The sequence below is a fragment of the Ranitomeya imitator genome, chromosome 2 (assembly GCF_032444005.1).
Source record: "Ranitomeya imitator isolate aRanImi1 chromosome 2, aRanImi1.pri, whole genome shotgun sequence".
Taxonomy (NCBI): Eukaryota; Metazoa; Chordata; class Amphibia; order Anura; family Dendrobatidae; genus Ranitomeya; species Ranitomeya imitator.
Genome location: NC_091283.1, coordinates 177,008,824 through 177,032,159, shown reverse-complemented (window position 1 = coordinate 177,032,159; position 23,336 = coordinate 177,008,824). Strand labels below are relative to the sequence as shown.

Genomic DNA, 23,336 nt, shown 5'->3' with positions numbered 1-23,336 from the left:
AGGAGCTGTAGTGTACATGTGTGATCAGTGCCCTATTCTCCTCTATGGGTGTATATACAGAGGGTACGAAAAGTATTCAGACCCCTTTAAATTTTTCACTCTTTGTTTCATTGCAGCCATTTGGTAAATTCAAAAAAGTTCATTTTGTTCTCATTAATGTACACTCTGCACCCCATCTTTACTGAAAAAAAAAACAGAAATATAGATATTTTTGCAAATGTATTAAAAAAGAAAAACTGAAATATCACAAGGTCATAAGTATTCAGACCCTTTGCTCAGTATTGAGTAGAAGCCCCCTTTTGAGCTAGTACAGCCATGAGTCTTCTTGGGAATGATGCAACAAGTTTTTCACACCTGGATTTGGGGATCCTCGGCCATTCTTCCTTGCAGATCCTCTCCAGTTCCGTCAGGTTGGATGGTGAACGTTGGTGGACAGCCATTTTCAGGTCTCTCCAGAGATGCTAAATTGGGTTTAGGTCAGGGCTCTGGCTGGGCCAGTCAAGAATGGTCACAGAGTTGTTCTGAAGCCACTCCTTTGTTATTTTAGCTGTGTGCTTAGGGTCATGGTCTTGTTGGAAGGTGAACCTTCGGCCAATTCTGAGGTGCAGAGCACTCTGGAAGAGGTTTTCTTTTCCGGGATACCTCTGTACTTGGCCACATTCATGTTTCCTTCAATGACAACCAGTCATCCTGTCCCTACAGCTGAAAAACTTCCCCATAGCATGATGCTGGCACCACCATGTTTCACTGCTGCGATTGTATTGGGCAGGTGATGAGCCTGGTGTTCTCCACACATGCCACTTAGAATTATCAGCAAAAAGGACTATCTTCATCTCATCAGACCAGAGAATCTAATTTCTCATAGCCTGGGAGTCCTTCATGTGTTTTAGCAAACTCTATACTGGCTTTCATATGTTCTGCACTGAGGAGAGGCTTATGTCGGGCCACTCTGCCATAAAGGCCCGAATGGTGGAGGGCTGCAGTGATAGGTGACTTTGTGGAACTTTCTCCCATCTCCCTACTGCATCTCTGGAGCTCAGCCACAGTGATCTTGGGGTTCTTCTGCCACGATTGCTCAATTTGTCTGGATGGCCAGGTCTAGGAAGACTTCTGGTGGTCCCAAACTTCTTCCATTTAAGGATTATGGAGGCCACTGAGCTCTTAGGAACCTTGAGTACTGCAGAAATTCTGTTGTAACCTTGGCCAGATCTGTGCCTTGCCACAATTCTGTCTCTGACCTCCTTGGCCAGTTCCTTTGACCTCATGATTCTCATTTGGTCTGACATGCTATGTGAGCTGTGAGGTCTTATATAGACAGGTGTGTGCCTTTCCAAATCAAGTCCTATCAGTTTAATTAAACACAGCTGGACTCCAATGAAGGAGTAGAACCATCTCAAGGAAGATCACAAGGAAATGGACAGCATGTGATTTAAATATGAGTGTCTGAGGAAAGGGTCTCAATACTTATGACCATGTGATATTTCAGTTTTTCTTTATTATTACATTTTCTAAAAGTTCTACATTTTTTTCAGTCAAGATGAGGTGCAGAGTGTACATTAATGTTAAAAAATGAACTTTTTGAATTTACCAAATGGCTGTAAACAAAGTGCGAAAAATGTAAAGGGGTCTGGATACTTTCCGTAACCACTGTAGGAGCGGTAGTGTGCATGTGTTAGGCCGGGGACACACTAGACCGTAATACGGACGAGTGCAATGTGACAAAAAGTCGCATAGCGCTCGTCCCAATGTTAATCTATGGGGCAGCTCCCATCATCCGATATTTTCTCAGCCGTATTCAGGATCCGAGTGAAATCGCAGCATGCTGCGATTGTCAGCGTATCTCGGCCGAGAATCGACGATGAAAGTCTATGGGGGCGAGAAAAAATAGCACAGCACACGGACCATCAGTGTGACTTGCGAGAAATTCTCAGGCATTGGGCAGGTGACAGGAAAGGCTCAGCCATTATTTGCTCATTTTGCAAGTGTGTGAGAAAATCTAGCCATACAGATGCCATACGGATGTCACACGAATGTCATACGGATCATTTGATGCGAGAAAATCGCATCCTCGCACTGCACACGGATCACTGTTTTGGTAACATTTGTGCGATTCTCGTCCGTCAAAAACGGACCGTTTTTTTATACGTTGTGTGTGTCCCCGGCCTTAGGACAACTCTATTCTCTTCTATTTGTCAATATAGGAGCAGTAGTGTGCATGCGTGATCATTGCCCTATTCTCCTCTATGGGTCTATATACGGTAGGAGCAGTAGTGTGCATGTGTGATCATTGCCTTATTCTCCTCTATGGGTGTATATAGGAGCGGTCGTGTGCATGTGTGATCATTGCCCTATTCTCCTCTATGGGTGTATATAGGAGCAGTAGTGTGCATGTGTGATCATTGCCCTATTCTCCTCTATGGGTCTATATACAGTAGGAGCAGTAGTGTGCATGTGTGATCATTGCCTTATTCTCCTCTATGGGTGTATATAGGAGCGGTCGTGTGCATGTGTGATCATTGCCCTATTCTCCTCTATGGGTGTATATAGGAGCAGTAGTGTGTATGGTGATCACTACTCTGTTCTCTTTTATGAGTGTATATAGGAGCAGTAGTGTACATGTGTGATCACTGCCCTATTCTCCTCTATGGGTGTATATAGGAGCAGTAGTGTGTATGGTGATCACTACTCTGTTCTCTTTTATGAGTGTATATAGGAGCAGCAGTGTACATGTGTGATCACTGCCCTATTCTCCTCTATGGGTGTATATAGGAGCAGTAGTGTGTATGGTGATCACTACTCTGTTCTCTTTTATGAGTGTATATAGGAGCAGTAGTGTACATGTGTGATCACTGCCCTATTCTCCTCTATGGGTCTATATACGGTAGGAGCAGTAGTGTGCATGTGTGATCATTGCCTTATTCTCCTCTATGGGTGTATATAGGAGCGGTCGTGTGCATGTGTGATCATTGCCCTATTCTCCTCTATGGGTGTATATAGGAGCAGTAGTGTGCATGTGTGATCATTGCCCTATTCTCCTCTATGGGTCTATATACAGTAGGAGCAGTAGTGTGCATGTGTGATCATTGCCTTATTCTCCTCTATGGGTGTATATAGGAGCTGTCGTGTGCATGTGTGATCATTGCCCTATTCTCCTCTATGGGTGTATATAGGAGCAGTAGTGTGTATGGTGATCACTACTCTGTTCTCTTTTATGAGTGTATATAGGAGCAGTAGTGTACATGTGTGATCACTGCCCTATTCTCCTCTATGGGTCTATATACGGTAGGAGCAGTAGTGTGCATGTGTGATCATTGCCTTATTCTCCTCTATGGGTGTATATAGGAGCGGTCGTGTGCATGTGTGATCATTGCCCTATTCTCCTCTATGGGTGTATATAGGAGCAGTAGTGTGCATGTGTGATCATTGCCCTATTCTCCTCTATGGGTCTATATACGGTAGGAGCAGTAGTGTGCATGTGTGATCATTGCCTTATTCTCCTCTATGGGTGTATATAGGAGCGGTCGTGTGCATGTGTGATCATTGCCCTATTCTCCTCTATGGGTGTATATAGGAGCAGTAGTGTGTATGGTGATCACTACTCTGTTCTCTTTTATGAGTGTATATAGGAGCAGCAGTGTACATGTGTGATCACTGCCCTATTCTCCTCTATGGGTGTATATAGGAGCAGTAGTGTGTATGGTGATCACTACTCTGTTCTCTTTTATGAGTGTATATAGGAGCAGTAGTGTACATGTGTGATCACTGCCCTATTCTCCTCTATGGGTCTATATAGGAGTGGTATTATGCATGTGTGATCATTTGTTAATCCCATGATCCGACATATAAATGGCGGTAGCACTTCAAATATACATAATTACCAAAGTTTACCTAATAAGGTATGAAGTGACGCAAGAAGTCGTAGAATAAAACAATTTTATTAACAAAAATGTTTAAAACAACTAATTTAGTATAAAAAGACAGGGAGATGGAAAAGGAATTGTAGGACCTCCAAAAAACTAAAAAAAAAAACTTGTGTCACATCCTGATTTGTTTTTTGGAGGTCCTACAATTCCTTTTCCATCTCCCTGTCTTTTTATACTAAATTAGTTGTTTTAAGCATTTTTGTTAATAAAATTGTTTTATTCTACTACTTCTTGCGTCCCTTCATACCTTATTAGGTAAACTTTGGTAATTATGTGTGATCATTGCCTTATTCCCTTCTATGGGTCACAATCACAGCCTGGGCTTTATTTTACCTGTGCAGATTTAAAAAAAAAAAAACTAAGCTTTGATTGGTTGCTATGAGCCTCAAAGACAGTTTATTTAGACAGTTTAGTAAGTGAGGCCCAACGTCTATTAGATAGTTGTAGAACTGTAGCATGAAAATTTAATTCATGGTGACCCCAATTTGGGTTGACCCTCAAATTTGGAACCCGTGAAATTTTTTGGGAAGTAAATTTAATGGTCAAAATTTCTTCCTGCAGTTCGTTTAAGAAGTTATATACTAAAGTGGAAATGGACTCGGATTTTTCAGACAGCAAAAGTCATAATGAAAACAAAAAGAAACTGCCTGGCAACAGGGCGAGAGACAGCAGATGGGTGTAACACACGTGAAGATCACATGACTAGGAAAAGGAGGCACACAGGTCACATGACTTGAAATGCGTGACATACCGTGACGAGTGCTCCTCATGGGTCACTGATAGTTATTCTGAAAAATAACATGAAGTCAGAGGCTAAGAACAGCCACAGCCAGAAGCATGTAAGGGCCACGTATGCATACACTGAGCTATGGCTGACCATGATACATATACATACAAGCATACATTAATATACGGCCATGGCTGGACTATTCCGGGTGCCTAAACAAGATGGAGACCGATGTAGTCATATACAAACACGCCAACATGTCAGTCAGACCCCGCCGTAGGTCACGTGTGGATATAGAACATTCTGTATGGTTGTAGTATGGCACAAAAAGTCACTATCAGAATTCTGTGGTCCATCCATATAGGCACCAAGTCATGTGTAGTGTCAGTCTGGTCAATGCTGCTTCTTGATGGTTGAAAAGTCAGTAAAAATTGCATTTACTTGCATTGATTATTTGATGAAGCTTACACATGCTAACTAGAGTCTTGAAACACATTTTACAGAATTTTTCAGATTTTTTTTGTCTGAAAAGACCCAATGTTTATCTTCACAAAAACAATTCCTGATAAGCCTTAATAAAAAAAAAAATTCATACTGTTTTGTGTCTACAGCCCTTATGCAGATCTATGTGTCTCCATGGTAACAGAACAATAAACCACGTATAGTCTGATTGTAGAGCTGCTAATCCTTACATTTGGTTAGAAAGAAATAAAGGACAGGCTAGAAAGGGAGTATGATTCTCGGGCTAGACTACAATAGGGATTGTTTGTTGTCTGTTACCGAGGAAACGCATAAGTCTGCGTAGAAGCTGCAGAAGCAAAGAGCGCCAGAGCTTGGATTTCACATGCGAGACACGGACGTGTTTCTCGCATGTGTGATCCCGGCCTAATTTAAAGAGTAGGCCGAAGCAATATAGGTGGCTTGGGGGCAGCGAGGTGGGATCAAGACTATTACAAAAAGCCATTTGTTTGTGGATTCAGGGACTTGAGGTGCCCACACAACTTAAGTGAACATCGGCCGAACCCGCCAATTTTGTAGGGACTCTATATAATGTGTATGGGGCTGGCCTGACTCTCCTGACGGCAGAGCAAGCGATAATCCACCCCCAAGGGGGTTATTCCCCTCTGCACACACTAATGAAAATATTCCCTCATTTTACAGACCAGGCCCTGCTATAGCTTTTCCCATGATCCATGCCTATTCTCTAACCCTCGACACCTCAGTCTCTGTTTAAAATGCTGGGACAGAAAAAGTCAGAATCGCTAATGGGCTTTTGGCGGTAACAGGGGGAGATCTGAAAACTATTCCAGAGGTCTCCATTTTTAGATATAAAAACACAATGGAGCAAACACCAGCTCACCTGGTTGAGAAATTCCTGGAATAAGGGTGCGGTGCACGGAGACTTCAGGCTGGTTTCCTGAGTGAATAAACAATGAAAAAAAATGGAAAATCCAGCAACTGCAAAGTAATAAAACATCACATTTATTAGTAGATTAAAACGTGAAAAAGAAAAATGTAAAAACCATGATAGTATAATGGCCGACGCGTTTTGAGCTACAATAGCTTTTAATCATGTTTAAGAGCTACTGTAGCTTGAAATGCGTTGACCGTTATACTATCACGGTTTTTACATTTTTCTTTTTCATGTTTTTATCTACTAAAAAAAATGATATTTTATTACTTTTGCAGTTGTTGGATTTTCCAACTTTTTTTTTCACTCACGGTCTCCATTTTTACCCTGGAGAATGAGCAACCCTACACTAGCTGTATAATTAATACACAAACCAAAGCAAAAAAATAATAAATGAAATGCATCCACTGAATATAACATAACCTATAAGTATGATGCACAACTCAATATGTATAGAGAATCAAGATTTTATTAAGGAAATAAATATGATAAAATAATACAGGGGATAACAATAAGGTAGATAAAGTACAATACAGGCTGTCACAGGATATCAATAAAGTACCACATAATAGGGGCAGGTACAGGCTGTCACAAGCTCCCATACTGGTTGGTATCCCTCTCTATATTGACTATGGCACTATGACACTTTCTTGAAACACTTTTTATTTAGTATCTACTTAAGGGCATTATTAACTATCTATGTATTGTGTACACAGCACTTTATATACTATTATGCTTACTTAATCTACTACCTCATATGCCATTATTCTATTGTATATTAGAGAATATGTAATGTGGCTACCTGTCTGTATGGGTTATATTATTCAGAAAACTTTTTTTACAATCTATATATTTGCTTATTCTCATTAAATATTATGTGGTACTTTATTGATATCCTGTGACAGCCTGTATTGTACTTTATCTACCTTATTGTTATCCCCTGTATTATTTTATCATATTTATTTCCTTAATAAAATCTTGATTCTATATACATATTGAGTTGTGCATCATACTTATAGGTTATGTCCTACACTAGCTGTAGTCAAACTGCAGCTCTCACTATGCCCTGAAAGCCTATGGGGAATCATTTCATTGTCTTTTGCAACATGTGGCGAAGATTTACAAAAAGCGTTGAAAAGAAAAATGGTCTTTATTGCCCAGAGCAACCAATCACAGCACAACTTTCATTTTACCAGAGGAGAGTAACCAATCACAGCGAAGATTTCATTTTATCAGAGCAGTTTAAAAGTTGAAAGCTGAGTTCTGATTGGTTGCTATGGGTCACGAAGACAAAAAAAAACCTTTTCTTTTAGACTCTAAGTGAGGCCCTGTATTTTCCATATTTAGGAGTAGAACCCAGTTGCCATGTGTGTTAAGCTTTCATCAGCACAATCCACAGACACAAAATCCCAGAGGGAGTTGTGACGGACGATCTCACCATGATGTCATTGATGAATCTAGCTGTGGAAAATGAACCCTCATTCTATATACAAGAGAAGTGGGGAGGTGGGGGGCACAAAAACAGACATAAAAAATGATAAAGGTTCCCATTAGGCTCCTATAGAAGGGAGATCAAACACTCCTCTTGCCTAAATATATGAGAGAAGCATCATTTGGGGCGGCCATTTTGAAAGTTGATAAACAAAATGGCCACCGCTTGTAGTAGGCAGATGCTAATTAAATCAGATTTACGTAATGGAAGTTCAATGGTTGCATAATGAAACGCTATGCGACCTACTGATAACGCAATGTCTTTTAAGACCTGACCATTGTCAAGGTCTCTACTTGTTATCAGTGCATAGAAACATTCTTGTTTACATCCATGAGCTGAAAACCTGTCCTAATCATGTCCCACTGACATATATGCACGTTCTGGTGAAACGTAATGTTCTTTTTTGAATCGAGGCCTAGACCCTGTAGGACATGATCCAGATAGGTTTTTCGGTAAGCATTTTTCCATTCACTGGTGACAACAATGACTTTGAATACGGAGAGGAATAGAAAGTAAGGATGTATAAGAAAGCTGCAGAACCTTTCATTAAGCAATGGTTTGAACTTTATTTATGTAAATCAGAAATCCCCTTTAATTTTTAATAATAAAATAGAGTAGAAGAATTGCCCATAGCAACCTGTATGGTCTTTGCTTTCATGTTGTAAAGGGCTTAAAAATAATGAAAGCTGAACTCCGATTGGTTGATATATACATCCTCTATATTGTATATCTACCTCCCTTGGGTTTCACTCCCTTTCCCCCCCTGAATAAGATGCTGCAATGTTTATAACCCCCCCCCCCCCCAGTACCAGCAGGGCCTATTGGGAGGTCAACCAGTGGGCCGAATGGAAGTGACCATCTGCCATCAGACCATCAGAGACAAGCTCTGGTCAGATATGCTGTCCAGGTACTGGTTTACCTCTCTAAAAATGGGAAAACATTTAGGAGAAAGTTAAGCTCGGGTTGGAGTTACGAGGCAATAGGGGGATGGAAATAGACCCACAATTGTATTCCTTTATCATAAGGTGATAGTACATTACCATCATTTTTGTGATCGGAGGTAGTCCCACCTCTTGGACCCCCATTGTTCCTGAGAATGAAGTTGTTCTACATTTTTTACTGCACAGTGCCCCTTGGCCACAGGGCCCTGCTGAGAAATTCAAAGTGAATGGGGCTGACTGCAGTTCTCTGCGCAGCCATGTGACCGGAGGGGGCGCTGTGCAAGAAAGAGATTACAGATGACCACCGATCATATCCTAGAGACACGCCTTGGCCTCTTGAGATGGAGACACCCTTTAAATGTATGGGGTCTGTATAATAGAGATGCCAACTGCATCCCGCTGTCCAAGTAGAGACAGCTCTGTAGGTCAGTGCCATCTGTGGCCTATATTAGGTTAACGCAGACGAGCAGAATAAAACGCGTATCCAGTACTTGGTTTTAGGAAGCAGGAAGCGGGAGGTGGGGGGTATATAGAATTGAGACTTGCCGTGTGAATGGGGTAGAAGGGAAAGCTGTGTGAAATAAGGGAAGAGCATGGATGACATGGTAGTGGCAGTGTGGTAGGATGCACTATGCAGTAGCATGCTGTCCGCCATGATCATGACCGGTGAATATAGAGATCTCGGAATGTGCACACAGAATACTCCCTGATCCTTAGACTCGAGCAATGTGATGATATCAGAAGTCTGAACATAGTGACATCACATCTTGGCCTTGTCCATAGCCATTACTTTACGTCAGATTTATCAGTAAGCCAGTCTGGTGCAACAATGGACCAAGAAGCGTCCAGGGCAATCTAAATACAGACTATCCTGGTCCATGATATTAATTCCTAATGACACTACTGTATCATCAGATAGTGTGACTGTACCCGGCCATGTCTTCTAGGTCATCACTGCATCAATAGTTCCCATTGGAGAAACACTTGATGGGCTTCACGAAAGATCTCCATGATCTTACAGCTGACATGTACATGAACCATATTGTTAAATTCAGGCCAATATTCAAAGGTTACTAATCAACCCAACATTAAGTATATCTGAAAATAGGTCACTTCTATCTCAAGTAATACATCTAGCGGTGGCACGGGCACTGTCCTCTTGACATTTGTGAGGTTCCTCAATAGAAAATTGGTCCCCACTGAATTATCTGAAGAGTTTTCAATTAACCAAAATGGACAACCCGTCATATCAAAAGGTGTCACTACCTCAGAACAGTACTAATACTGTAGCGGCAAGTTTACTTACAGTAAAGTCTCCACTGGTATATACCCGACCAACATATAATATAAGGTAGCTGGACAAAGAAGTATACAAAATAGATGGCTGTCAGCTGAATAAGGCTTTAGCCAATCGTTTAGCTGACGGCCATCTTCTCTATTAGAGAGCCACTGCTCGACTCCTGTAGTGGCGACTTTTCTCCAAGAGAACAAAGTGATCGACAGTCCGAAATCGGACTTGCCAGATCCTTATCTCCCCCTACAAATTAGACAGTCAGTCTGTCGAACCTGTTGATATTAGCGGGTGCGGACAATATTAGTCAGTGAAAGGAGGGCTTAAGCCCTGAATGATTTGGCTGTAAAGGCCATTCCTCAGCTAGAAAAACCTATCGTAAGAGATCATTATATGACTACTGGATTAGGGGTCAACAACCTATGGCAAGTGTGCCACAGCTGACACCTGAGTCCATTTTGCCTGATAAGGTGTAAGTTTAAACAGCCCTTAATATGAAGTTCTTTTTAATTTGTCCACATACTCTTTAAGAGGCAGAGAAAATGACTTAAAGGGGTATTACCTCCTATTCCAATATGTAGTAAGTGTAATAATAATAATATTAGCAAATACCTCCAACTAGAAATGTAGTAGAGTTCTTCTGATTTGCTAAGTTGCTTACCCCATGTGCAGGGCATTGCAGTAGCTTAGGTCTCCAAGGTTATGACCAGTCATATAATGACAGTTAGTTGCTAGTGGTTGTAACCATGGATACCTAAGCTACTGCAATACCCTGGGAAAGCTACATAGCGAATCAGAAGAACTATACTACATTTCTAATTGGAGGTATTTACTAGTGTTATTATTATTACATCTACTACATATTGGGATAGAATCTTGGAGATGGGTATACCCCTTTAAGTGGCACTGTTGGTGTAGGTAAGGAGCAGATGGCTGGTGGAGAGGAGTCACCAAGGCAGACAAAAGAGTAAGTAACTGCATTGTGGTACACAAAGAAGGGGCCAGTATCTCCTCTTATCTGGTTGTCCTTTGGCCATATTCCACTTCCGTCATGCTGCTGTTCCCCTGTGTGGGATGTTCTTACTAATCTTTAAAATGATCACTATAACTTCAGATACTTAAATCCTGGATAATTAGTGCACCTTTGAATATTTAATTAAAGGCAGACTATTAAGGCGTTGTCATAGTCTCTGGCTGGATATTAAGCACAATGTGCTTTTAAGAAAATGATTCTCAGACCGTACAAACTTACCTAGGAACACCAGGAGGGGCACGGTTAGGCCTAGAGGGAATTTGGGGAGGTGGACCAAAAGGATCAGGGGATGCCCCAGGCCTAGATGGAACTGGTGGTGCACTCCCAAGGGTGGTGCCAGGTGGAGGTGGACCTGGCGCTGGTCCTCGTGACCCTGGTCTGGCTGGAGGTACCGCAGGTGCTCTCCTTTGCGGGGTAGGGCTTGACGTAGGAGACCTGATTTACGATAGACATTTAATGAGCACATCATGTGAAGTGAAGAGTATCCCTATATTACATGTCACCCCAACATTTCTTTCTGCTTACCTGCGCCCTGTGGGTACATTTTGCACCTGTAGCCATGAGTCATCTACGGGTGGAGGCATGGGGGTGCTTATAGTTGTCGTGTTGATGTCGCCGATAATATTTAAGGCTTCTTTCAGGGCATGATACATGCGCAACATCTCATCCCTGTGTTGGGCCTGTTCTAGCGACTCTTCCATCAGAGTATTCTGATCACCACATGAGTACAAGTTGGCAAGGAGATCCGAGTGGATGAAATCTTTAGTCTGTTATCAAATACAAGCAGTGTGAGCACCGTACAATGGTCTTTTTTCTATCTCTAGCTAATAGCAGTCACAAATCTACCTCCTGATGAAAGTCTAAAAGGCTCAGGCCATAGCTGTCTTCCTGTATCAATCTCTACACTTAAGCTTGGCTTTTTCAGATTGGCAGCTGTGTAAAAGCAAAAGCCCACTACTCGATTACTGTCCAACCTAAAATCATGGTTGGTGCACAGAAAGTTGAGTTTTATCATGGCCAGGATGGGTGTAAATTATTTTGTTCGAAACTACAAGCACCTAAATCATCAATGAAAACACATGTATCTGTCACAGAAAATCTGAGGTTGGTCTTCTTAAAAGCTATATACACCTTAGCACACATCTCCTCAGTCTGGAGAGGGGAGAAAGTATATACAGTTTCAGGGAGGGCAGAGAAAATAGGCTACAGATAAGAAGGAAATCATAAGATGAAATAAGTGCAGGATAGAAGCTGTGCTGATATGTGAGCTAATGAAGATACAAAAAGATTTCACTTATAGCCTATATTACTGGGAGAGACACTCGTACATGAAAAAGTTTGAAACTTATGGAGCTGAAAATGAACGAAGGAACAACGATTGCAAAAGGGCTAAGGTAACCACTAACATGTCAAAAACATTTTTTTCATGCCGAAGGTGTGGAAACTCTTTAAATAGGTGGTCTTTTTAGTGAGATTTCTACTGAGACACTTACGTTATTTATCATGAGATGCATAATAGTTTTAGGCATGAGGTCCCGGATGGTCTTGTTGACAATGCCCATGTAGGAATCCACCAGGTTACGGATGGTCTCCACCTGCCTCTCCAGTTGAGGATCCATTGAATGCATGAAGCTGTCAGAGCCATTCTCCTCGGACTCACTAGCCTGCAGGACAAGAGAAGCAAAAAATAGGAAGGAGATTAGGATGGGAACAGCAGGCCCCTTCACAATTGCGCCCATGGCATAGTTTGCTACCGACACTGAACCGAAAGAGCCAGGGACTCCATATTTAACCAAAAACTGAGATTTGATTATATATTTTTTTTTGCTCTGGATGCCTTGTCAAGGTTATTTTCAAATGATTTTGAAAAATCTGAAACGGGGTAAAACTTTGGCAGGTAATAGAAAACAAAGACCCCTTAAGGGCAACCTAGGCTGGACCGGTTCAATGTCTTATGTCAAGGCATGCAAAATAAAAAGAATGTTAATGAAGAAAATTCAGGAGAATGTCAGAACCAGGAGAGAGAAAAAAAAGAGGGAAAGACCCCAAATTAAATGTTCTGACTAGACTTGGAAACAGACGGAACTGAGGATAAAAATGATGAGGACGGCCAGGGAAGAACTGCAGCCCCCCTGAAAACTCTGTCTTGAGCCGCGGGGGCCTTTTCATGGAAGGAAAAGAAAGGAAAGTGAGGTTGTTAAAGAAGCAGGAGAGAAAGTATCATGACTCCCTCGGAAGCTGATAGCACAACTTACTTTATCCTTGTCCTTTGAAGTCAGATTGAGCCATAACAGAATAAAATAAAACACACAAAAAAGGGGACAAAATAGAAAAACACTACAGTTAGTGGTTAAGGAGGGATCCTGGGGCCTTAAATTTATCAAGACAGGAAAAGATCAAAATGAGGGAAGAACCAAGAGTCCGTAAAATCACCAAGATGTCCGTCATGAGAGGACAAGTAAGTAAACTGGGACTTTTGAGCCTATGAATGGCTGGAAGCCAAGGGACAAACTCATTTGGATCTTTTTGAGAAACTGTCAAAAATGGGGTCAAATCAAGTGGTGGACACAAGATTGGTGCAACCTGTGCAGCTGCACAGGGGCCCAAGAAGTAAGGGGGCTCGCTTCCACCTCCAAAGCAAAAAGCAGCTTTTGTCTCAGACACAAAGTTTGGCCCCTTATTCTGATCTTGCACAGGAGGCTCACTTCTGTCTAGGTCCGCCCCTGAGGAGCATTATATCAAAATGATGTCAAACCAAATAAAAAGGTTGCGCTATAATGACTCATACAGGGGGTTTTAGATATTTACTTTGGACTTCCAATGAACATTTGGCCAGTGGTATAGGACTTCCACACGCTTGACGATATTGAAAGCATTTGTATGGAACATTACAATCTACCATCATGTGTGATATCTTTGTACGTACCCCAACTCTTTCTGGGTAAACACCGGCACGTAGGAATGAGGCTTTCCAGCTGTCCACCTCCTCTTGAGTCTCGCAGGCCAACTCCAGTTGACGGTAATCCTTGTAAACGTTCCTTTAAGGACCACAGAGATAACAATTTAGGATTGAACTGAAAATTACACGTGACATATCCAGTTATCACTTATTTGGTGATTTCAAGGGTAGCTCAAATTTTGGACATGGAATGGATATTGGTACATAGGAGGCTTAAAAGCAAAAATGAAAAGAAGACTCTCTTAGTCTGACTACCCTTTCTAATCCAAACCCTATGTTTGAGAAAAAGGGGTTTTGGCCATGCTCCCTACGGCATACCTCCCAACTTTTACAAGACAGAAAAAGGGACAAGCTATGTGGCACATGTAGGGCGGCACAGCAAATTTTGACCATGCCACTAGCCACTTTTCAAGCCACACCCATTTGCCATCTTTCTACCCCAGCAGGAGGAAATGTCAGATGGGGTAGCAATTATTGCATGTGTGTTGCATTTTTGGTGCCTTTCCCCATTATTTGATGCGTTTTTGGTGCAGATGTAAAGCAGTGTTTGTAATGTGGTATTTATAGTACAGAAAAGCTTCAATTCTGCACTAATGATTTTTTTTACATGCAAACACACAATCGAAGAAGATTGCTATTGTGTCATGCGGACACCTGCAGAAATTGTGCAGAGAAAAAGCAGTAGAAAAAAAAACGCACATTCGTGCTACGTGTGAATGTGGTCTCAGCGTTACATTTTTATTACATTTTTTATGGGTTTAATGGGAATAAAAATCACCATGTACCGATCTCCATAAATTATTGGATCAATGTGTTGTGCAGGTTGTTACGACTACAGAGGCACCAAATATGTCTGCAGCTTGCTGATTTGTGATGTTTATTTTTATTTTTTTTAAAGAACAGTAAAATTTACATTGTTATAATTGTTTTTATTTTATTTTTTAGTAATTTTGTAGGAAGAAAAGAAAATCTGACTTTTTTCTTGACCTCTAGAATACAGATACATAGAATGCATTGTATATACAATGTATCTCTATGCACCACAATAATCTGTCTGTGGGATCAGAGCCTGCAATGGAGATTCGAGTATATAAAATTCTCCTCTGCTGATCAGTGCAGGCTGTGACTGATAGCTTTAGCTGCTGCTTGCAATAATATACATTGTTGGCTCGATTCCCTGGGACACCAAATCAGAAGGAAAAAAACAGCATTTTTGTATTTTTTGTAATTATTTTTTAGACATTTATTTTCTCTCTAGAGTACAGGAACATAGAAATACACTGCTATCTACATATGTTTCTCTATGTGTCAGCATAACCTTCTTGTGGCTTAACAGCCTGCAACGCAGTTTCAAGTATAGAAAATGATCCCACACTGTTCAGTGCAAGCTGTGGCTCACAGCTTTAGATTCTACCAATAATTATACTGCTTGTGGGTTTGATTTAGACCAGATCATAAAAAGAAGAGCATTGTTTAATTAATGTAAGTGTGTGCAGAGCAGAGATGCCAGACATCCACCAGCCACCATTTTTTAAAGGAAGCCCAAGACAAGAACTCCACAAACAAAATAAAACCACTCAGTATTATTCAGCTGTGTATGGCGGTATTAGTTTGGAAATGAACTGTAGTAATATATGGGAAATATATAGCGTTAATATGTGTTATGGTTGAAATATTGCTTTTTTTAGAGCACCATACTGAGTATTGCTTTAGGACATTATAACAGTATTGTCCAATATTATATGGCAGTATAAGGGCATTGTATAAACTGAAATGACAAAAAATATAGACTGAAAACAGCTGGTAGGAAGGGGCTTAGACCTGACAAAATCCTCCATCTCGGAGAGACACTGAATAATGCCATTCCAATGCTAACTTTATTTTTTTTGGATCTCAATCTCACTCATGTCCTTACCTTTGCTCAGTATTGAACAGGGCGAAGATATGTTTGCTGGACATGAATCCCTTTTCAATATCCCTCAGTTTTAGGTTATCTAGGGGAAGCATATACTTCTTCTCTTTCTCCTGTAGTCAGAGGAAATGAATGTGTTATCATCAGGGACACCATTTACACATTATTTTTTTATTATGGAAATCCATTGTGACTTTTGTAAAATAGAATATTTTCATATACCGTTATGTGTAAACAGCTCACATGCTGACCTATAAATAAATAATCTTTATATAGCGCTAACATATTCCGTAGCGCTTTACAGTTTGGCACACATTATCATCACTATCCCCGATGGAGCTCACAATCTAAATTCCCTATCATTATGGCTTTGGAATGTGGAAGGAAACCGGAGTACCTGGAGGAAACCCACGCAAACACGGGGAGAACATACAAACTCCTTGCAGATGTTGTCCCAGGTGGCATTAGAACCCAGGACTCCAGCGCTATCCACTGAGCCGCCGTGCTGGCCCTATGTGTCTCCATGGTTCTGACTCCAAACCTTGTGGTCATAAGTTATCATTCCCTTTCATCTTGATAACCTTCATGAGAATCTTGGGCCTCAATGCAAAATCTCCAAAAGAGGACCCAGTTATTGCTCTTCTTAGATGGGCCCCCAAGTTTCTAGGACTCAGATGCGACTGCAACCCTTGCACCCACTATAGTTACACCCCTGGCTAGAGTATCTTAAAAATATCCCAGCCTTAAAGGAGAATTTCCTACCATGTGATTATGGATTACACTGGTCTACAAAAAAAAAACATTTCTGGCATGGACTTTAAGAACAGTTTTAGACTAACTTGAGGGTGCTGAATTCAAATCTGATCTTATAATTTCAATTTCTCTATCACATCACGTTTTTGCGCTATAGGTATATAGCCCATTTTCATGAATTCCATGATAAATATAAGTAGTGTATGAAAAGTGCCGGTTTATACGGTTCACTAAGGTAAATTTAGTTTTCATTTAGTCTCCCAATAAATGTGAGAATATCTTTGTTTTCTTTGAACATGCATAATTCCCATTTGTTACGATAACACCCTTGTTTTCTGTGCTACTGGGACAGTAGAGCTACAGTAGAGCATTGGGTGAAAACCGAATGGCCTCAGCGACAGAGTTTGGCATCTGGCGATAAGAATGTCATCCACGATCGTCTAGTGGATAGGAAGGACATTGTCTTTCCTCCCTTACACATAAAACTTGGATTGATGAAGCAGTTCGTCAAAGCTCTCAATCACAGTGGAGAATGCTTTAACTACCGTATATATGTTCAACTTTTCCTGGTCTTAGTGAAGAGAAGAAAAAGGCTGGAATATTTGATGGACCTCAAATAAGAACACTTATGAGAGACCCAAATTTTATCACATCAATGATGGAGACAGAAGAAAGAGCTTGGAATGCATTTTGTAATGTGGTGCAGAATTTTCTAGGGAATAAGAAAGCAGACAACTATGAAGAGATTGTGGAAGAGCTACTAATGAGTCTGCGAAATCTTGGATGTAGAATGAGTATCAAGATTCACTATTTACACAGCCATTTGGACTTTTTTTCCAGAGAACCTTGGGGATGTGAGCGAGGAACAAGGGGAGCGTTTTCATCAGGACATTAAAACAATGGAAGAACGGTATCAAGGCTGGTGGGACTCACATATGATGGCTGACTATTGCTGGAGCTTGATGAGAGACAACCCAGAAGCTGTACATCACAGATCAGCCAAGAAAAGAAAGTTCAAATCACTGCCATTTGTCATTCATCTGTGTGCCATATATGTGTTTTTAGATTTTGTAGTTTCATTCTGTAAGTACCGTATATACTCGAGTATAAGCCGAGATTTTCAGCCCACTTTTTTGGGCTGAAAGTCCCCCTCTCGGCTTATGCTCGAGTCATACCCAGGGGTCGGCAGGGGAGGGGGAGCGGGGGCTGTCTAATTATACTCACCTACTCCTGTCGCGGTCCCTGCAGGTCCCTGGCTTCCCCGGCGCCGGCAACTTCTTCCTGTACTGAGCGGTCACATGGTACCGCTCATTACAGCAATGAATATGCGGCCCCACCTCCCATAGAGGTGGAGCCGCATATTCATTACTGTAATGAGCGGTAACGGTAACCGCTCAGTACAGGATGAAGTTGCGGCGTTGGGGAAGCAGGGACTGCACCGCGCCAGGAGCAGGTGAGTATAACGAGGAGGGGGAGCGCAGCGCGATATTCACCTGTTCCCCGTTCCGGTGCGGCTCCGTCTTCTGCAGTGACGCTCAGGTCAGAGGGCACGGTGACATGGTTAGTGCGCGCCCTATGCCTGAACGTCAGTGCTGTAGATGGAGCGGCGCTGGAACGAGGAGCAGATGAATATTGAAAGTGTCGGGGGCCTGAGCGACGGAGAGGTGAGTATGTGATTTATTTTTTTTATTGCAGCAACAGCAAATGGGGCAAGTGTCTATGGGGCCATAATGTTTGTGCAGCACTATATAAGGCCATAACGTTGGTGCAGCACTGTATGGGGCAAGTGTTTGTATGAAGCATCTATGGGGCCATAATGTTTGTGCAGCACTATATGGGGCCATAAAGTTTGTGCAGCACTACATGGGGCCATAAAGTTTGTGCAGCACTATATGGGGCAAGTGTTTGTATAGAGTATCTATGGGGCCATTTTGTTTGTGCAGCACTATATGGGGCCATAAAGTTTGTGCAGCACTATATGGGGCAAGTGTTTGTATGGAGCATCTATGGGGCCATAACGTTTGTGCAGCACTATATGGGGCAAGTGTTTGTATGGAGCATCTATGGGGCCATAACGTTTGTGCAGCACTATATGGGGTCATAACGTTTGTGCAGCACTATATGGGGCAAGTGTCTGTATGGGGCCATAATTAGCGTTTGTGGAGCATTACAGTATATGGGGCAAGTGTCTGTATGGAGCATCTTATAGGGCCATAATCAAGGCTTGTGCAGCACTATATGGGGCAAATATCTTTATGGAGCATGTTATGGGGCCATAATCAGCATTTGTGCAGCATTATATTGGGCAAATGTGTCTATGGAGCATCTTATGGGGCCATTATTAACCTTTATGCAGGATTATATGGGGCATATTTTAATATGGAGCATCTTATGAGGCCATCATAAACTTTATGGAGCATTATATGGGGCTCCTGATTCAATATGGATATTCAAAAACACTTAATCTACTGATGTCTCAATTAATTTTACTTTTATTGGTATCGATTTTTACTTGTAGTACCGAAAATCATGTGTTTTTATCATAAAACATTAGGAGTAATTTTCATCAAAAAGTGAAAATATCTCGAAAGCCTGATGTGATAGCCAAAAACGGAGTTCATATTCGTAATCAGCAGCCAAAATTGACTTAAAATATGTTTTAAAACCTTTTGCCAGAAAAATTGCATTGACCAGTGTTATCTACAGCTCTTGTTCACTTACCTACTGGGGCAATGAGGATCCCCGAACCTTGTTCAGCAATTGAACACCCCCACCAACCAGACATTTATGGATATACCATAAATTCCTTAAGGGGTCTTCTAGTCTAACTATTTTGAAAAAAAATGTTTTTCAGGTTTTTCATGTATTTAATGTGGAGAATATATCTGCAAAACGATGCCGCTCAATTAGCAATATTAAAAATATTTAAATAGTTATAGCACCTTATAGGGAGCAATCTGTGACGCGTGCTCGGTGCTCGGAACGCACGGCGCACAATGAAGAATTTCGCCGGCCTTGTGTGCGAGTATGCTTTTTTACCTTTCGAATTAACTTGCCCAATAGATGTGTTGATTGTTGAGTGGACGCTAACAAAGTTATTCGGGAATTTTACAAGTTTAAAAAATGAGTGGAAATGGATAGAAAAAGGGTTGAGACATTATAAAGCACGTCCGTATCATTCAAAAAAATATTTTGAGGCAACCAACGCATGAGTGGACAGTATTCACAGTTTGTGAGCACGTCGGCAAAAAAACCCTAAAATCTTCGAGAAATATTGAGTTGCGCATTTTGAGAGAATTTGGTTCCTGCATTCTGAAGCTTTTCAGTGTTTTCAACAATTGCATCACTCGTCATATGAAAAACTTGCAAAAAGAATGTAAAATTCTCTCTGACGCCACATCGAGGTGTAGGGTTTAAAATTAACGTCAATGATGGTTTACATCAATTCCTCGCTACTGACAAGGCATTTGAAATCAACCATTGTATTGTGCTTGTTTTTCGACTTTTAGGTGTTGGGCTAGAAGGCCTACATTTAGTTTTCGGGTTGTTGGACAGGTGCCATGACTATAAACACTTATTACACCTGCCTTGAAAATATATACAGTGGGCACGGAAAGTATTCAGACCCCTTTAAATTTTTCACTCTCTTCCGACAAGCCTACAACCTGCAGTAACCACCGATTTACCAAACTGATGCACGACCAGCTCTACCCTCACCTACTGTATCCTCACCCATCCCTTATAGATTGTGAGCCCTCGCGGGCAGGGTCCTCTCTCCTCCTGTACCAGTTGTGATTATTATGTACACCCCTCCTCACATGTAAAGCGCCATGGAATAAATGGCGCTATAATAATAAATAATAATAATGATCTACTATATAATTGTCTAAGGGTCACTTCCGTCTATCCTTCTGTCTGTCTGTCTGTCATGGATATTCATTGGTCACGGCCTCTGTCTGTCATGGAAATCCAAATCGCTGATTGGTCGTGGCAAAACGCCCTCGACCATTGCCACGACCAATCAGCAACGGGTACAGTCCGGCAGCAAAATGGTCGCTTCATACTCTCCTCCAGTCAGCCCTCACACAGGGTTAATGGCAGCGTTAATGGACCGCGTTATGCCGCGGTGTAACGTACTCCATTAATGCAGCTATTAACCCTGTGTGACCAACTTTTTACTACTGATGCTGTGTATGCAGCATCAATAGTAAAAAGATCTAATGTTACAAATAATAATAATAATAATAATAATAAAAAAATAAAAGGTTATTCTCACCCTCCGACGTCGCGCTGTCCTCGGCAGTGCAAGCGGCAAGTCCCGGTGCCAACGATGCTATGTGAGAAGGACCTTCCATGACGTCACGGTCATGTGACCGCGACGTCATCACAGGTCCTGCGCTCATACCAACCCTGGGACCGGAAGCTGCCGCGTGCACCGCACACAGGCTCCAGGACTTCAATTGGCCTTCGGAAGGTGAGTATATGTTTATTTTTTATTTTAAGTCTTTTTTAACCGTGCATATAATGCCCATATTGCTATATACTACGTGGGCTGTGTTACATACTGCGTGGGCTGCGTTATATACTACATGGCTGCTATGTACTACGTGGGCAGTGTTATATACTATGTGGGCAATGTTATATACTGCGTGGGCTGCGTTATATACTACATAGCTGCTATATACTATGTGGGCAGTGTTATATACTATGTGGGCAATGTTATATACTTTGTGGGCTGCGTTATATACTACATGGCTGCTATATACTACGTGGGCAGTGTTATATACTATGTGGGCAGTGTTATATACTGTGTGGGCTGCGTTATATACTGCATGGTTGCAATATACTACGTGGCCAGTGTTATATACTATGTGGGCAATGTTATATACTGCGTGGGCTGTGTTATATACTGTTTGGGCTGTGTTATATACTGCGTGGCCTGTATTAACGCATCGGGTATTCAAGAATGTCGTGGCCTGTGCTATATACTATGTGGCTGCTATATACATACATATTCTAGAATACCCGATGCGTTAGAATCAGGCCACCATCTAGTAAGAATAATAAAATTGCAGCCATTTGGTAAATTCATAAAAGTTCATTGTTTTCTCATTAATGTACACTCTGTACCCCATCTTGACTGGAAAAAAAACAAAAATGTAGAAAGTTTTCCAAATTTATTAAGAATGAAAAGCTGAAATATCACATGGTCATGAGTATTCAGACCCTTTGCACAGTATGGAGTAGAAGCACCTTTTGAGCTAGTACAGCCATGAGTCTTCTTGGGAATGATGCAACAAGTTTTTCACACCTGGATTTGGGGATCCTCTGCCATTCTTCCTTGCAGATCCTCTCCAGTTACGTCAGGTTGGATGATGAGCGTTGTTGGACAGCATTTTCAGGTCTCTCTAGAGATGCTCAAATGGGTTTAGGTCAGGGCTCTGGCTGGGCCAGTCAAGAATGGTCACAGAGTTGTTCTAAAGCCACTCCTTTGTTATTTTAGCTGTGTGCTTAGGGTCATTGTCTTGTTGGAAGGTGAACCTTCAGCCAAGTCTGAGGTCCAGAGCACTCTGGAAGAGGTTTTCATCCAGGATATCTCTGTAATTGGCAGCATTCATGTTTCCTTCAATGGCAACCAGTCATCCTGTCCCTGCAGCTGAAAAACACCCCCATAGCATGATGCTGCCACCACCATGTTTTACTGTTGGGATTGTAGGTGATAAGCAGTTTTCTCCACACATACCGCTTAGAATTATCATCAAAAAGGTCTATCTTCGTCTCATCAGACCAGAGAATCTTATTTCTCATAGTCTGGGAGTCCTTCATGTGCTTTTTAGCAAACACTATGCGAGCTTTCATATGTCTTGCACTGAGGAGAGGCTTCCGTCGAGCTACTCTGCCATAAAGGCCCGACAGGTGGAGGGCTGTAGTGATAGGTGACTTTGTGGAACTTTCTCCCATCTCCCTACTGCATCTCGGGAGCTCAGCCACAGTGATCTTGAGGTTCTTCTTTACCTCTCTCACCAAAGCTCTTCTCCCACGTTTGCTTATTTTGGCTGGATGGCCAGGTCTAGGAAGACTTCTGGTGGTCCCAAACTTCTTCCATTTAAGGATTATGGAGGCCAGGGGCGTGTCCTAGCTGGCCATGTGAGTGGAAGCAGGGAAGAGTGCTCCTGCTGCCATAAGGACAAAAATCCTGCTTTAACCCCGATTTTCGGGTAAACTCACCTAAATCCGGCTGGCTGAAGGTCCGGAGAGTGCAGCAGTGCGGAGCAGCAGGTCCGGAGTCGGCAGCGATGACCAGGAGGCGACAGAAAGACGCTGGCACCAGCGATGCAGGAGCCAGCCAAGATGGCTCCGATGCTAGGGAGGACGCCGAGAAGGAGAACGCCGCATGTCAGCGGCGCATGGAGGTGGCCGCAAAGCTGCAGCAGTATGCCAGAGTGGAGGCTGCTGAGGAGGCAGAACCAGGATCTGGAGCTGGAGCTGACCAGGAGGAGGAGGAAGCAAGCACAGCCGAGCAGCATGAGGTACAGAGGGGGAAGGAGAGAGGCAGCATGGCTGGGGCTAGTGGGGGACCTGGAGGCATATCACAGGGAGAGGAGCCGACTCTTAGAGATGTTATCACACTGATCTCTTCATGTCAGCAATCCCTGAACTCCTTGGCTCAGCAGATGCAGGAAGTTAAAGGGGACACGGCACAGATTAATGCGGCTCTGCAGAAAATGGACAAACGTATAGGAGTGGTGGAGGAGAGGGTGAGCACGGCAGAAGATCACATAGTTAAGCTACAAAAAGCTGAAAAGAAGTTCGCCCAAGCAATAGCCGAGCTCGCTGCCAAAAATGAGGATCTGGAAAATAGATCCAGAAGAAATAATATACGTATAGTGGGGC

At 42.1% G+C, this 23,336-nt stretch overlaps 1 protein-coding gene across 18 annotated transcripts in view; it reads right to left on the bottom strand.

Annotated features, from left to right (window-relative positions):
* DNM1 (dynamin 1) overlaps positions 1-23,336 on the bottom strand; it is a 166,107-nt gene that overhangs the window by 11,590 nt on the left and 131,181 nt on the right. For 9 of the 18 annotated variants that reach the window (XM_069748073.1, XM_069748077.1, XM_069748075.1 and 6 more), the window contains 5 exons: positions 15,693-15,802; positions 13,745-13,856; positions 12,312-12,482; positions 11,344-11,585; positions 11,038-11,253 (listed from right to left, as the gene is read on the bottom strand). In XM_069748073.1, the coding sequence (XP_069604174.1) occupies positions 11,038-11,253; positions 11,344-11,585; positions 12,312-12,482; positions 13,745-13,856; positions 15,693-15,802 (851 nt within the window). Of the gene's footprint in view, positions 1-4,674; positions 4,712-6,010; positions 6,068-11,037; positions 11,254-11,343; positions 11,586-12,311; positions 12,483-13,744; positions 13,857-15,692; positions 15,803-23,336 lie in introns of those variants that run through there. The other 9 variants (XM_069748080.1, XM_069748084.1, XM_069748079.1 and 6 more) reach the window with 2 other exon arrangements.